This window comes from Poromitra crassiceps, assembly GCF_964638095.1.
Source record: "Poromitra crassiceps genome assembly, chromosome: 7".
Classification (NCBI taxonomy): domain Eukaryota; kingdom Metazoa; phylum Chordata; class Actinopteri; order Beryciformes; family Melamphaidae; genus Poromitra; species Poromitra crassiceps.
In genome coordinates this window covers 8,397,372-8,412,442 of record NC_139628.1, presented here as the reverse complement: position 1 = coordinate 8,412,442, position 15,071 = coordinate 8,397,372, and the positions used below count along the sequence as shown (strand labels likewise).

At 44.0% G+C, this 15,071-nt stretch overlaps 1 protein-coding gene across 1 annotated transcript; it reads right to left on the bottom strand.

Annotated features, from left to right (window-relative positions):
- Positions 1-955: 955 nt before the first annotated feature.
- On the bottom strand, positions 956-12,688 carry LOC310779942 (claudin-14-like; the record flags this gene model as incomplete). The annotated part of the gene is made up of 2 exons (XM_083640465.1): positions 956-1,465; positions 12,455-12,688. The coding sequence occupies 2 exons, from the start codon at positions 12,686-12,688 to the stop codon at positions 956-958; spliced, it is 744 nt and encodes a 247-aa protein (XP_083496591.1).
- Between the last annotated feature and the right edge of the window lie 2,383 nt (positions 12,689-15,071).

Here is a 15,071-nt window from a genome sequence, read left to right as displayed (position 1 = left end):
AAATGTAAGTGTGAGCAGGGGCTTTTTGAGTGTGAGTGCATGAAATCTGTCCAAGCATAATAGTTTTGAGTGTGAGCGTATAGTTTGAGCACAAGCAGAGCAAAGCTAAGCACATGTGGGGGCTATTTGAGTCCGAGGGTGGGGTTACTTACTAAATCTGAATGTGAAATTTATAAATCATGCTCTCAAATTGCTTTCACATTGCTAGGCCGCACTCCTGATTAAAGATAGGGATATAATTGGATATAAAATGGATTATATCAGTGTGTTCAGGGACACTGTGGGGACCAGGGTTGTGCATAGAGCTGAAGAGGGAGCTGAAGACAGCCAAGGAAGGCTATAGGAAGAGACTGGAAGGGGGACTGGAGGCCCATAGCTGCAAGGAGATATGGAAGGGATTTAGGAAAATAACCGGTTACAAACAGAAAAGCGTTGCCGTTGAGGGGACCCGGGAACATGCCAATGAACTAAACCGGTTCTTCAACAGGTTTAACCAAGCTCAGCGGGGAAGACCTGTCACCCCCACCTCGCCTCCCCCACCCTCCCCCCAGGTCCACAGATCCACGTAGAATATCACGTTTATGAAGCAAAAAATACATTCCATATCACGTTTCTAGATAGGCTATGTATTAACGTTATACACGTCATAGAGTCTGCTATTGAAGCGTGGTGGCCAGTAAGGAAGAAGGCCAGCACTCTAGAATGTCCTTTTAGAGTTTAATGGTCATCTGCTACAACGCTGGCTGTCTGTAACCTTTTTTAATGTTATTTAAGCCTAACCCAAACCAATCCTACCCTTAATCAAGTTGTTTTACTTGCCTAAACATAAGTAACCAAAGTTGTCAAAGTTGTTTTATTTGCATTTAACGTTGGAAAGACAGCGAGGTTGAGATTGTGCGTATGATGCAGATATTTTATTCTGGGTTGGTTATTGTGTTAGTATCCTCTCTTCTTCTTAGACGTAATCACTGAGCCTATAGCCGCTGCTGGAGATGGAGACAGAGGAGGGAGAATGATTGTCCTTCAGGGCCTCAGGCGGCCTGTAGGGGGGAGCAGGGGGATACATGGTGCTGAAGACAGGAGCAGGAGGTGCGGACGCCTGGTGCCGGCGCACGGGGAGGGGGTTCGACCCCATGGCACCACTGTTCCAGCACAGCACCAGCCCCCCGGTCAGGCTGAGGCAGGCCGAGGCGTAGCCCACATAGACGGCCAGGCCGATCTCATACTTCATGCCGCTGTGGAGGAAGGGGTTGTAGAAGTCCAGGATGACGTCGTTGGTGGTCCAGGACACGGTGACCAGGCAGAGGAGGCCCCCGCAGAGGAAGCACACACCCCCGCTCAGCGCCAGGGCCATCTTGGTGGGGGGCGACCCGCGGGCCAAGCGGGTGCACTTCATCCCCGTCACGGAGAACAGGGTCGCCAGGGTGGAGGCGACGCACGAGAGCACCATAAGTGCCCGGGCAGCCTAACGTGGAAGAGGATAGAGAAGCCTGAAACCAGAGTTTGAAGGCCTGCATGAACAGAATCCTGTATGCTAGTGGTTATTTCTCTCAAATAGCAGTTAACGGTTAGCCACTAACCATATGACTTGACAACAGTGTAGCGAAAATCGTCTGGTGGCGTTCATTAAATATTGAATATTTAATGTACAGATCTCTCCTCTCCAGAGGTCACAGGAATTGACCTCTGGCTGCGCCTTGCATCTGGGGCCAGCCAAGAAGGGCCCATGGCGCCAGCCTGTCTGGAGATACCAAAGGAGTGATTTCTAACTGCTGACAGTGTGTTTCGTCAATGTCCGTTCTGTCCGGTTGGTGGAGATTTAGTTCACACGGACGGGACCCCGGGACAGGACTCTGGAAGCAAACAGTTTAGGAACTTGTGTACTGTACGTACAACTCATGGAGTGTTTGGTATCAATATTCTCCGAATCGCAACCCACATTGATCTATATAAATCATGGGTATGTTTAATAATGCTTTGTAAATGTATTATTTGGTCCCATCTTCCTCCTTAAACCAAAGGTCATCGAATGGAAGTGGGGGGTCAAAGGCTATAAACCACTTCACATTCCTTTTTAAGAAGAGCCAGCAGACATTCACAAAAAGACCACGAGTCTTTTTGTGTGTGGCAAAATGGAATTAACAAACCTCATGATTCTATATTTTGTCAAGATATAAGTGTTGTATGTGTGAAATAAAGAGTCATTTATCTTATAATAAGATAATACTAAGTACAATTAGTATACAACCTGTCCCATATTACTGAATCTAGTAATTCCTTTGGATTCACCCGAGATAAGTGATTAATTAACCTGTGGTTCCCTTAGATATGGTTTGGTTGTGTACACATATATAGGATTTGGTAAAGATACGTGTTCCAGAAATAGTTTTGGTTTGTTCCTTAAATATAAAGATACACCACACATGTTTGATTTCAAAATAATCAGAATAATATGTGGGATGTAATTGTGAATGTGCCATGGCCATGAGGTCATTTGACGAGATGTTTGAATCGTGTTATAAGTTTTAAGGGAAAAGAGAGCAGAAGCTCTTCCCCATCTGGGCTTGTCTCTGGGAAAACACAGTCATAAATCTCTCGGCCAGCCTGACTCCATCCCTGTGTAACAAGACCAATGCTTGTCTATATCTACTTTGCTATCTTATCTGTTCATCTCTCATTTCCATCTATATTTTGTTTTCTCACACCAAGAGTGATGTCAAGAAATATAAATAGGTTTGTAAAAGAAGTACATAGTTTAGTTAAGTTCTATAAATAGTGAAAATTACTATTCCTTATCTCAATGCATGAAAGGGCCATGTTGCAAGGGGCGTTCCCTGCCCCCTTTCTCCTGACAGGAGGAGATAAAACTGTGGCTGGCTGCGCTCTCTAACAGACTTGTGCAGACGAAAGAAGAACTTTTGAAACAACAAGGACTTTTTAGAACTCAAGAATTCAAGATGTAGTCCTTACTTTTAGGCCTCAAAAGATGCCATGCTTTTGAAGGCGATGATATGACTACCACCCAGTCGAGAGGCGTGATAGTCTGGCCAATTTTATATGCAGTCAGTCACTTGACAGCAGAGCAACAGAACACTGATGGACATTAAGCGTCTGATTTGAGGAGCTTTTTGGGCTTGATAACCAACCCACTAATATGATTTTTGGATCCCTTGGCCCTGACGGAGGAAAGCCGTGTCAGGTCCCATGACCATGAGACCGCTTCCCGAGAACAGGCATGTGGACAACCAAGCTCCATTCAAACAGTATTGACTCGACAAACGGCAGCAAGCAATAGTCTGGAGCTTATCGAACTAAATATAAGGCGATCCCCCCTTTCTCAACGGGATGAGATAAAGACAATTGAACCAACAACCAGCCGGTTTTGAGACCCCTCGCCTGCCCGTCCAAGAGCAGACACGGCCACCCTTCGTTGCAATGGCAGCTCCTGCCTTCCGGTGGGATCCCAGCCGAGCCAGGAAGGCCGTTCTCCCACAGACGAACAGAGGGAGAGAACCCTCGACTCTCAGACAGGCAAAGTGACCACACGTCTTTCTGCTTATTGTGAGAGTGCTGTGAAGATAGAGTAACTTAGAATACTCACCTATTGAATTAGAATATGTATTTAATTAGGTTAGGTTTAAACTAGGCTTTCTTTGAATACCTTATTTCCTTTCTTTCACTTTTCTCCTACTTCCTCCTTACCTCTCAATCGAACAAGGTGTTATGCATAATACTGTGATTTTACTATTTGGTGGATTAAATAAACGCATTCTGTTTTGAAGTTAAAACTTGTTCTTTGCTTGTTATAATAATATCAGTCGATTAAAGATCTCCCTTCCTTTAGAACTGATTCTGATTCCTGTGACCGACGGCAGGGGTAATAGATTACTTATTAAAGTAATATAAATTGCTTATTAAAGTAATATAAATTACTGATGAACGTGGTGGTGCCCCGGGGTTTTGATATTAACTTATTGAATCAATAGTGATATCAAAATCCATATTTCTATCTAAATTCCTTACATATTTGACGCGCCGTGTGAGGATTGACATATTATTTTGACAAGCAACTGAACTATCATTGACCAAGGTGAATGCAGTGTTTTTGCCATATAAGCATGTGTTTATAAGACATAGCTGAGTATCGATTCTGAGAAAGAAAAAGAAGGAACACAGCATCGCTGTGTTAAGAGGACAATAATCTGAGGATTGTGAGTTCGTTATGATAACAGCCTATTGATTAAAGACCTCTTTTGATAACACGATTCAAGTGTTAGGAGGCCCTTTCTCCGTCTGCTCAGTACAGACGGGACCAAACATTGAGTCAAATGGCCAGCCGCTGCGATTGGTCAGCTGGCTGGAGGAGCCAAGCGTCTCCCTGCTCCACGGCTCAGGGCAGCGATACGCTGCCGTTGCTCTGTATAGACTGAGCTGGTCTGCGCGAGACGCCGAGCGTATATCAGGGGGTGGAGCCAGGCGAGGGCGTCACTGCTCACAGCCCTACACCCTACACCGGAACCGCGTTGTTGACAAGTTAGCTGCTGCAGTGGCTACCTAGGCTTAGCTCAAAGGCTAAGCACAGCAGAGCTCGCTGCTAACAGTGAAGTGTGAACGAATGCAGAGTGAGGTTTCACTGCGCGTTGTCCGCAGTTTGAGAACTGACATAAAGGCCAAAAGATAGCTCTAATAAGTGGTTAATCATGCTACGATTCCTAGTGATGATAAATCCACCCGGACTCCTTCGCGTTTAAATCAGAATAGCTCCCTGATTTTATTGACAAAGCTATATGAGCTGAGAAGGTATCTAGTACTAAATCTGCGCGCGTGCCCGTGGAAAAAGGAAAGATATAGGTCTGGGATAAGAGGTTATGCTACGATTCCTAGTTCATTTAAACCCACCCGGACCACTTTGCGTCTGGGATAAGAGGTTATGCTACGATTCCTAGTTGATTTAGACCCACCCGGACTACTTCGCGTTTTTTAATCAGAATAGCTCCCTGATTTTATCGACAAGCTATATAAGCTGAGAAGGCTTCAAGTACTAAATCTGCGCGCGTGCCCGTGGAAAAAGGAAAGATAAAGGTCTGGGATAAGAGGTTATGCTACGATTCCTAGTTGATTTAAATCCACCCAGACTAACCTACTTCGCGTTTGTAAATCAGAATAGCTCCCTGATTTTATTCACAAGCTATATGAGCTGAGAAGGTTTAATCTGGTCACAGAGAGTAGATATCTTCTTAAATTGCATTAATCGAGTATTGATCTGCGCGTGTGCCCGTTGGATTTCAAGAAAGATAATGTGCTCCGGAATGAGGAAGGAATCATGCTACGATTTCTAGCTGATTTAAATCCATCCGGACCCCTTCGCGTTTTTTAAATCAGACTAGCCACCTGACTTTATTTGACCAGCTATGAGCTGAGAAGGTTAATCTTGTCACAGAGAGTTGAAAACTCTACACCTGTGAATCAAAATGCAGATCAACAGCGAGTGACGCGCTCAGCAAGCTGCTTGCCCTGTGTTTTCTGCCATGTGCATTGGTGCTGCGTTTAACCAGCCCGATGCTGGCTAGCTAATTACTGGTATGACATGTTATGTGTACAGTAGAGTAGGCCTAGCCTATAAGCGCGCCGTCCTAAAACCTAGATGCTGACAGTCAGTCAAACACTGTGATCTGCATGTGTGTATATACTGTATGCAGGGACCAGTGCTGACGTCAACACGTCAGTCTCTTATGGGGGGGGGGGGGGAGCAAACCCCCCCTCCTTTCAGTCTCCCCATGAGAGCGGGGGTGCGCATCAAGCAGTGTTTTGCTTTTAAACGAAAATGCATTTTAGACTTGTGTGAAGTGAATAGCCTACATTTATCCCACAAGCTGTGTGGATGGAACACTTCGGCACTGACATGTTGGGTTACCATGTTTGGCATAGCCTACGCGAGGAAGCAAAGGGGGGGTTGATCTCAAACCCCCCAGTCATAGCTGCCGCCACACATATAATCTTATTGTACAGGCAAATATAATCCGCTTGCATGATGCATCCTTAACTAATAATTGCTTTGCATACATGCGCCTGCTTGTCAGGATGTGAAAATACGGCCTGCCAGCCAGTATTAATTATAGCGTTATATGAACAAATTCAGCTGGGGGCGCGTTTGTCCGTTTGAGCTGAAAGATTTTTCATTTTCCAACGTGACTGTTCGCCAGATATATAAAAAAAAAAACCGTTTGCTGTTGAATTAGAATTGCTCAGGATTCGGGTCCTTAGCCGCTGGTTGTGACTGACGGCCGGAAAACAGAATTTACCCATCAGTCAGGACCATTGAATTAAATACAAGGCCATGTGATCGGGTTTATGTACGCTATGGTATCGTCACAGAGAATAGCCTACAGACACACACAGTCAATAAAGTGGTTATTTTGTGATATGGCAGTCTGGTGTACATGATAGGAATATAATGTCCCATATGTTCTAACCCTTTGTCACATGATGGAATAGGCACTTGTTATTGTGCTAGCCCAGTGGTTCCCAACCTTTTCCAACTCAGGGCCCACTTTTATGTCTCAAAAATGTTCGCGGCCCACCTCCGACCCCATAAATACAAAGGCCATATAATGCGTTCTCAGAGCACTTTTTTTATTGAAAATTGAACATAAAGGACTGAACTGAATACAGGAGAAACATGTTGGAAGCTCCACAGTCACTAACACAGCACCTGTAACATGTTGCAACACCTTCAGTATTACAGTTTTCAAGGAGCTGTCCACACACACACACACACATACACACACACACGCACACACACACACACACACACACACACACACACACACACACACACACACCAATCATTCAAGGAGCTGTCCATCAGCACCACACAGATGTCAGAAATGACAAGCAAGGGGCTGTCTGTAACAGGCTAATTAACAAATGATTAATAAATAACGGTATCCTTCAACAATGGAAAAATGCATTCTCATAACAATTTGACATCCAATATCAGATCCAAACAAAATCCAAATATCAGAAGAAAGCCCATTAAATCGATAGGGTTACAAATAAACACAAACCCAATATAAAGATGATGTAAAGATGAAACTTCAATTCAAGCAAACGCAATGACATCAAAGAAACAAAAATCATACTTTTTCAAGTATGATTTTTCAAAATCTTTCAAAAAAAAAAAAAATTTTTTTTTTTTTTTTTTTTTCTTTTTCAAAAATCATACTTTTTTGGAAATGATTTGGCGGCCCACTTGCAATACCTTCGCGGCCCACCAGGGGGCCGCGGCCCACAGGTTGGGAATCACTGTGCTAGCCTATACCAAATTTTGATAAGATGTCTGAACATTATTTTCAAACAATGAAATCTGAACCGTGCCTGGTTTACAACCAAGGTGCGCTAAAAGCAACCCCTTGGTTGCGAATGAAACAGCCACTAATAAAATCGCTGGAGTAACCTCGTCAACCAGCAGTGAAGTGAGCGGGTTAACTATTCCACAGGATCACACAATTAAATCCACACTCCTGTTGAGTTGGTTATTTCCTATCAAACTTTAAGAGGTTGTTTTAGGAGAAGTGATAAGCAGAATGGTTTCTTCTTAAGAGAAGGGGGGTTAGGTTCCCCCTTCAGTGGTTAAGTATCGGTCCCAGTGGTAAACTTTACAACCTATAAGGGCACTGTGCGTTAAACCAGAGTCTTCTCAGACTTCGAATGAAAGAACAACCTTTGGTATGTTTTCAGTTTTGACCGCTCACACATATGTGGAAACTATTATTAAGAGTATAAGTGACAGGAATATGTGACATAGGTTATTCTAAATGCGATAGGCAAAGATCTTATCTTTCCCTTTATCTGTTCTATCCCTGCTTCATCTATCTGCTTGAATATAAGGATACAGCACTCTCATGCAGGAACGTGGTCACTGCATCTACCATCTGATTTATTCTCCTTGTCTCCCAGAAGATCCGGAATGCTTCTAGGATACAACGGGGGGGATATGTAGCGAAAATCGTCTGGTGGCGTTCATTAAATATTGAATATTTAATGTACAGATCTCTCCTCTCCAGAGGTCACAGGAATTGACCTCTGGCTGCGCCTTGCATCTGGGGCCAGCCAAGAAGGGCCCATGGCGCCAGCCTGTCTGGAGATACCAAAGGAGTGATTTCTAACTGCTGACAGTGTGTTTCGTCAATGTCCGTTCTGTCCGGTTGGTGGAGATTTAGTTCACACGGACGGGACCCCGGGACAGGACTCTGGAAGCAAACAGTTTAGGAACTTGTGTACTGTACGTACAACTCATGGAGTGTTTGGTATCAATATTCTCCGAATCGCAACCCACATTGATCTATATAAATCATGGGTATGTTTAATAATGCTTTGTAAATGTATTATTTGGTCCCATCTTCCTCCTTAAACCAAAGGTCATCGAATGGAAGTGGGGGGTCAAAGGCTATAAACCACTTCACATTCCTTTTTAAGAAGAGCCAGCAGACATTCACAAAAAGACCACGAGTCTTTTTGTGTGTGGCAAAATGGAATTAACAAACCTCATGATTCTATATTTTGTCAAGATATAAGTGTTGTATGTGTGAAATAAAGAGTCATTTATCTTATAATAAGATAATACTAAGTACAATTAGTATACAACCTGTCCCATATTACTGAATCTAGTAATTCCTTTGGATTCACCCGAGATAAGTGATTAATTAACCTGTGGTTCCCTTAGATATGGTTTGGTTGTGTACACATATATAGCATTTGGTAAAGATACGTGTTCCAGAAATAGTTTTGGTTTGTTCCTTAAATATAAAGATACACCACACATGTTTGATTTCAAAATAATCAGAATAATATGTGGGATGTAATTGTGAATGTGCCATGGCCATGAGGTCATTTGACGAGATGTTTGAATCGTGTTATAAGTTTTAAGGGAAAAGAGAGCAGAAGCTCTTCCCCATCTGGGCTTGTCTCTGGGAAAACACAGTCATAAATCTCTCGGCCAGCCTGACTCCATCCCTGTGTAACAAGACCAATGCTTGTCTATATCTACTTTGCTATCTTATCTGTTCATCTCTCATTTCCATCTATATTTTGTTTTCTCACACCAAGAGTGATGTCAAGAAATATAAATAGGTTTGTAAAAGAAGTACATAGTTTAGTTAAGTTCTATAAATAGTGAAAATTACTATTCCTTATCTCAATGCATGAAAGGGCCATGTTGCAAGGGGCGTTCCCTGCCCCCTTTCTCCTGACAGGAGGAGATAAAACTGTGGCTGGCTGCGCTCTCTAACAGACTTGTGCAGACGAAAGAAGAACTTTTGAAACAACAAGGACTTTTTAGAACTCAAGAATTCAAGATGTAGTCCTTACTTTTAGGCCTCAAAAGATGCCATGCTTTTGAAGGCGATGATATGACTACCACCCAGTCGAGAGGCGTGATAGTCTGGCCAATTTTATATGCAGTCAGTCACTTGACAGCAGAGCAACAGAACACTGATGGACATTAAGCGTCTGATTTGAGGAGCTTTTTGGGCTTGATAACCAACCCACTAATATGATTTTTGGATCCCTTGGCCCTGACGGAGGAAAGCCGTGTCAGGTCCCATGACCATGAGACCGCTTCCCGAGAACAGGCATGTGGACAACCAAGCTCCATTCAAACAGTATTGACTCGACAAACGGCAGCAAGCAATAGTCTGGAGCTTATCGAACTAAATATAAGGCGATCCCCCCTTTCTCAACGGGATGAGATAAAGACAATTGAACCAACAACCAGCCGGTTTTGAGACCCCTCGCCTGCCCGTCCAAGAGCAGACACGGCCACCCTTCGTTGCAATGGCAGCTCCTGCCTTCCGGTGGGATCCCAGCCGAGCCAGGAAGGCCGTTCTCCCACAGACGAACAGAGGGAGAGAACCCTCGACTCTCAGACAGGCAAAGTGACCACACGTCTTTCTGCTTATTGTGAGAGTGCTGTGAAGATAGAGTAACTTAGAATACTCACCTATTGAATTAGAATATGTATTTAATTAGGTTAGGTTTAAACTAGGCTTTCTTTGAATACCTTATTTCCTTTCTTTCACTTTTCTCCTACTTCCTCCTTACCTCTCAATCGAACAAGGTGTTATGCATAATACTGTGATTTTACTATTTGGTGGATTAAATAAACGCATTCTGTTTTGAAGTTAAAACTTGTTCTTTGCTTGTTATAATAATATCAGTCGATTAAAGATCTCCCTTCCTTTAGAACTGATTCTGATTCCTGTGACCGACGGCAGGGGTAATAGATTACTTATTAAAGTAATATAAATTGCTTATTAAAGTAATATAAATTACTGATGAACGTGGTGGTGCCCCGGGGTTTTGATATTAACTTATTGAATCAATAGTGATATCAAAATCCATATTTCTATCTAAATTCCTTACAACAGATACGGAGATTATTGTTGTTATTGAGAGAGATTGCTATTAAGAGCCCTTAAGAGCACACAACTGACCAATCAATCAACCCACTGATTCATCAATAGATTGGTCCAAATTGTTTTACCAATAATAAGTGTGCCAAATGATATTATGTTCAATTTATTCTTTACCCTGAGTTACCCATTTACAACCAAGATCTACACTTTAAGGGCCACTTTGATGATTTTCAACGCTTTGTCATTTCAAAATCAGTAGTATGAAATATATATATATATATATATATATATATATATATATACACACACACACACACACACACACACACACACACACACACACACACAAAACATATATGTGTGTATACATATATATATGTGTGTGTGTGTGTGTGTGTGTGTGTGTGTGTGTGTGTGTATATACTGTATGTATATATATATACATATATTTATATATGTATATATACGGCTCACCAAACAAAATTCTCAATAAAGTGCAATATGTCCAGAACTCCGCTGCTTGCCTGCTCACCTCCACCCGTCGCCGAGATTACATCACCCCTGTCCTTCACAACCTCCACTGGCTCCCAGTCAAACACCGGATAGACTTCAAAATACTACTCACCACCTACAAAGCCCTCAACAACCTGGCCCCTCCCTACCTCCTCCTCCGCCACACCCCTACCCGCCTCAGGCCTGCTGACACTAACAGCTTGATAACCCCGAGGACCAAGCTCCGGACCTGGGGCGACAGGACCTTTTCAGTTGCTGCACCCTCCCTCTGGAACGCCCTCCCCATCCACATCCGCCAGGCAACCACTCTACCATCCTTCAAACAGGCCCTCAAGACCCACCTCTTCAAACTCGCTTTCACCTGCTAATCATCCTCCCCTCCATCATTATAACTCATCCAATTTTAAATCACGTACTTTGTTTTATTGTTATTATTATCGTTATGTTCTTTTATGCTCTGTATCTATTACATGATTTTATTGTGTGTAAAGCGACTTTGAGTATTTAGAAAAGGGCTATATAAATCAAATGTATTATTATTATTATTATTATTATTATTATTATTATTATTATTATTATTATTATTATATGCAAATGAACAATGTTTAAGGAGGACATGCATCATTTGATCATATGACTAGTTCATCTGCATTTCACCTCAGACAACACAGGACACTGCTTTCAAGTCTGAAATTGACATAGATTTTCTACATTAACATTTCAGCTTTTCGCCAACTCGGGCCCTGTTTGATGATGTCACTACATTGACTGTAGAGTAGTAGTAGTAAAGATTTTAAATGTTTTGATTAATCAAAACAACCACAATCCCAGTCAGAAACACAACTTTGCGCCTGTTAGAATTCCAAATACTACCAACAGTTAGCCTGTACTCCACTACTGTACTGTACTGTACTGTACAGTCAACTAGTCAACTGCCTTCTTCAGAAGCTGCATATAGTGTGACTCTTAAGGCAGTGACCGAAACGTCTGCCTGCACCATGGACTTCATGTAAAATAAAAGAAATCAACGGTTTTCCTGAGTGCGGATCAGTTTATATTGTATCACTTCACTATTACTGTCACTATAAGTATCATTAGTTAACTTCCTGGACCAAATGACATTATGGCATCATTAGGCCCAGGAAGTTATGTGAATGAGCTCTCGGTCCAGACAAGATGGACAGAAGTTAAACATTGTTCATTTGCATAATTATACTACTGATGTAATGATACAAAGCTGGTTGAAAATGGGCAAAGTGTCCCCTTGAAGGTCATGATGTCTTGACATCAATCAGTCAATCCATTGATTCATCAATCTATCTATCCATCGATCAAAACATAGACTGATCAACCAATGATTTGGTTGATCAATCAGCAGTGTTATGGACACATTTAAAGACAATGCTGCTCATCCATCCATCCATCCATCAATCCATGGGTTTGCGTCCCATTGGGGCAAACTATACTATAAAAAACATGTGATAATGTAAGCCAGTGTTTTGGATAAAAGCGTAGGATATCTCTACCTGCAGGTCAGGTGGCAGAGCCAGGAGAGATCGGTGCAGCTCACACTGGTAGATGCCTGTGCTGTGCCACACACACTCCATCCACAGGCCCTTCATGTAGGAGGTGGCTGTGATGATGTTGGAGCCCACATGGGCCATGCTGCGCCAGTGAGGCAACATAGTGGCCACCACAGTCCCCACCAAGCCCTGCACGCCCAGGAAGAAGCCCAGCAGCTGGACCGCCATGTTGGCCATGATGAGGGGCTCACTGCTTTGTGGGGCAGCCGCAAAAATCCAAGAGTAAAGAGCTCACACGGTCTTATCCAAAGTCGAGTGCTTTCAAATCCTCTTTGATAAGAATTTAAACATACTGGGAGCAATTAAAAACATACACTTGTCTCCAGAGCGCACATCGCCCAAGTCTGGCACTTTGAGCAGAAGCAAGTTCCACTTTGGATCCTGGTCTAACTCAAGATGACACACAGAAACTACATGACGAAGTGCAACCACGGATAGAAAACACGACTACAGTCCCCCAGGCTGGAGAATATACTGGAGTCTCACTCCACAAGTTGCTGGGGTGGTGAGTGCCTCTGGCTCTCCGGACTCTGTGGAGGCCTTCAGTTTTCTGGCTGTCCTCTCTGGTGAGTGCCTCTGGCTCTCCGGAGTCTGTGGAGGCCTTCAGTTTGCTGGCTGTGCTCTCTGGTGAGTGCCTCTTACTCTCCAGAGTCTGTGGAGGCCTTCCGGTTGCTGGCTGTGCTCTCTGGTGAGTGCTGCCTCTGGCTCTCCGGAGTCTGTGGAGGCCTTCAGTTGGCTGGCTGTGCTCTCTGGTGAGTGCCTCTTACTCTCCGGAGTCTGTGGAGGCCTTCCGGTTGCTGGCTGTGCTCTCTGGTGAGTGCCTCTGGCGCTCCGGAGTCTGTGGAGGCCTTCCGGTTGCTGGCTGTGCTCTCTGGTGAGTGCCTCTGGCTGTCCGGAGTCTGTGGAGGCCTTCAGGTTGCTGGCTGTGCTCTCTGGTGAGTGCTGCCTCTGGCTGTCCGGAGTCTGTGAAGGCCTTCAGGTTGCTGGCTGTGCTCTCTGGTGAGTGCTGCCTCTGGGTCTCTGGAGTCTGTGAAGGCCTTCAGGTTGCTGGCTGTGCTCTCTGGTGAGTGCCTCTGGCTCTCTGGAGTCTGTGAAGGCCTTCAGGTTGCTGGCTGTGCTCTCTGGTTAGTGCCTCTGGCTCTTCGGAGTCTGTGAAGGCCTTCAGGTTGCTGGCTGTGCTCTCTGGTGAGTGCCTCTGGCTCTCTGGAGTCTGTGAAGGCCTTCAGGTTGCTGGCTGTGCTCTCTGGTTAGTGCCTCTGGCTCTTCGGAGTCTGTGAAGGCCTTCAGGTTGCTGGCTGTGCTCTCTGGTGAGTGCCTCTGGCTCTCTGGAGTCTGTGAAGGCATTCAGGTTGCTGGCTGTGCTCTCTGGTGAGTGCCTCTGGCTCTCCGGACTCTGTGGAGGCCTTCAGTTTGCTAGATGTGCTCTCTGGTGTGTGCCTCTGGCTCACTGCATCTGGAACTAATGAGAGTGTTGGTTTGGCTTCACCTGGTTAACGTTGTTCCCCTCTGTAGGCAAACCGGAGCAGTCTATTCGTTAAGCGCCCCGCCGCCCCTCAGGAGAGGAGAGACAGAGAGCAAATTAAACATTCACAGAAAGCAGCCGAGCTGAGAGCACTGTTACAAACCACTAACTTTGAAACGACGGAGGCTTTCCACAGCTCTACAGTGTGTTTGAGGGGAGAGACTGAAATGGCTTAATGATCGAGCACTTCCAGCTGTCGGGGGCCACATTCTTATAATGATAATCAGAATAATCATAATCATAAACCTGCCAATAATTGCCCTAATGACAGCAGTATGTGTTCAAATTAAGTTCTACCCTGTGTTCAGCTTGCAGCTTCTTTATATTCACAGCTACACAACCCAGATTTCACACATTTTGGTTAGGGATGCATGATATTTTGGCAATCATATCGGTATCGGTCGATGTTAACCATTTTGTAATATATCCGATGAGCAATAACAGCAATGTTAATATTGGTATAAGCCAACATTTTCATGAGAGGAAACAATGCGACAAATCAATGATTCATGGGCTTTTCCAAATGTTTTGGAAAAAACGAAAGACATGAATTACCTTCTTCAAATTCACAGTGTTTACATGTCTTTTTCAGTATGTCCAAAATGTAATTATCATAGAAACTTGCTTTATACAAATAATATCAACATTGATAAATATCGGTTATTGGCCATAACAGCAATATCACTTGTCATTATTGATCGGTGCGTCCCTTAATCCTGGTCATTCTCTCTTACACAGCTGTCAGCTGTCAGTGTATTACCCCCCCCCCCCCCCTCCCCCCATCAGCAAGAACATGTGAAGGTCAAGGGTAGTTAAGCATTGACTCACCTGTCCCTTCCTGCAGCGTGTGACCGGGCTCAGCAGACTGCTCTTGGGGAAATGATCTTGACTTGTGAGCTGGCTTGTTCAGACAGGTCTGCAGGGGTGGCATGACCCGGCCTCCACCGAATGAAACATACATCCACAAAACAAACTCCTACTTGTTTTTAACACTAGATTGATGAGTAACTTTTAATAGAGCCATTATCCTTCCTCATG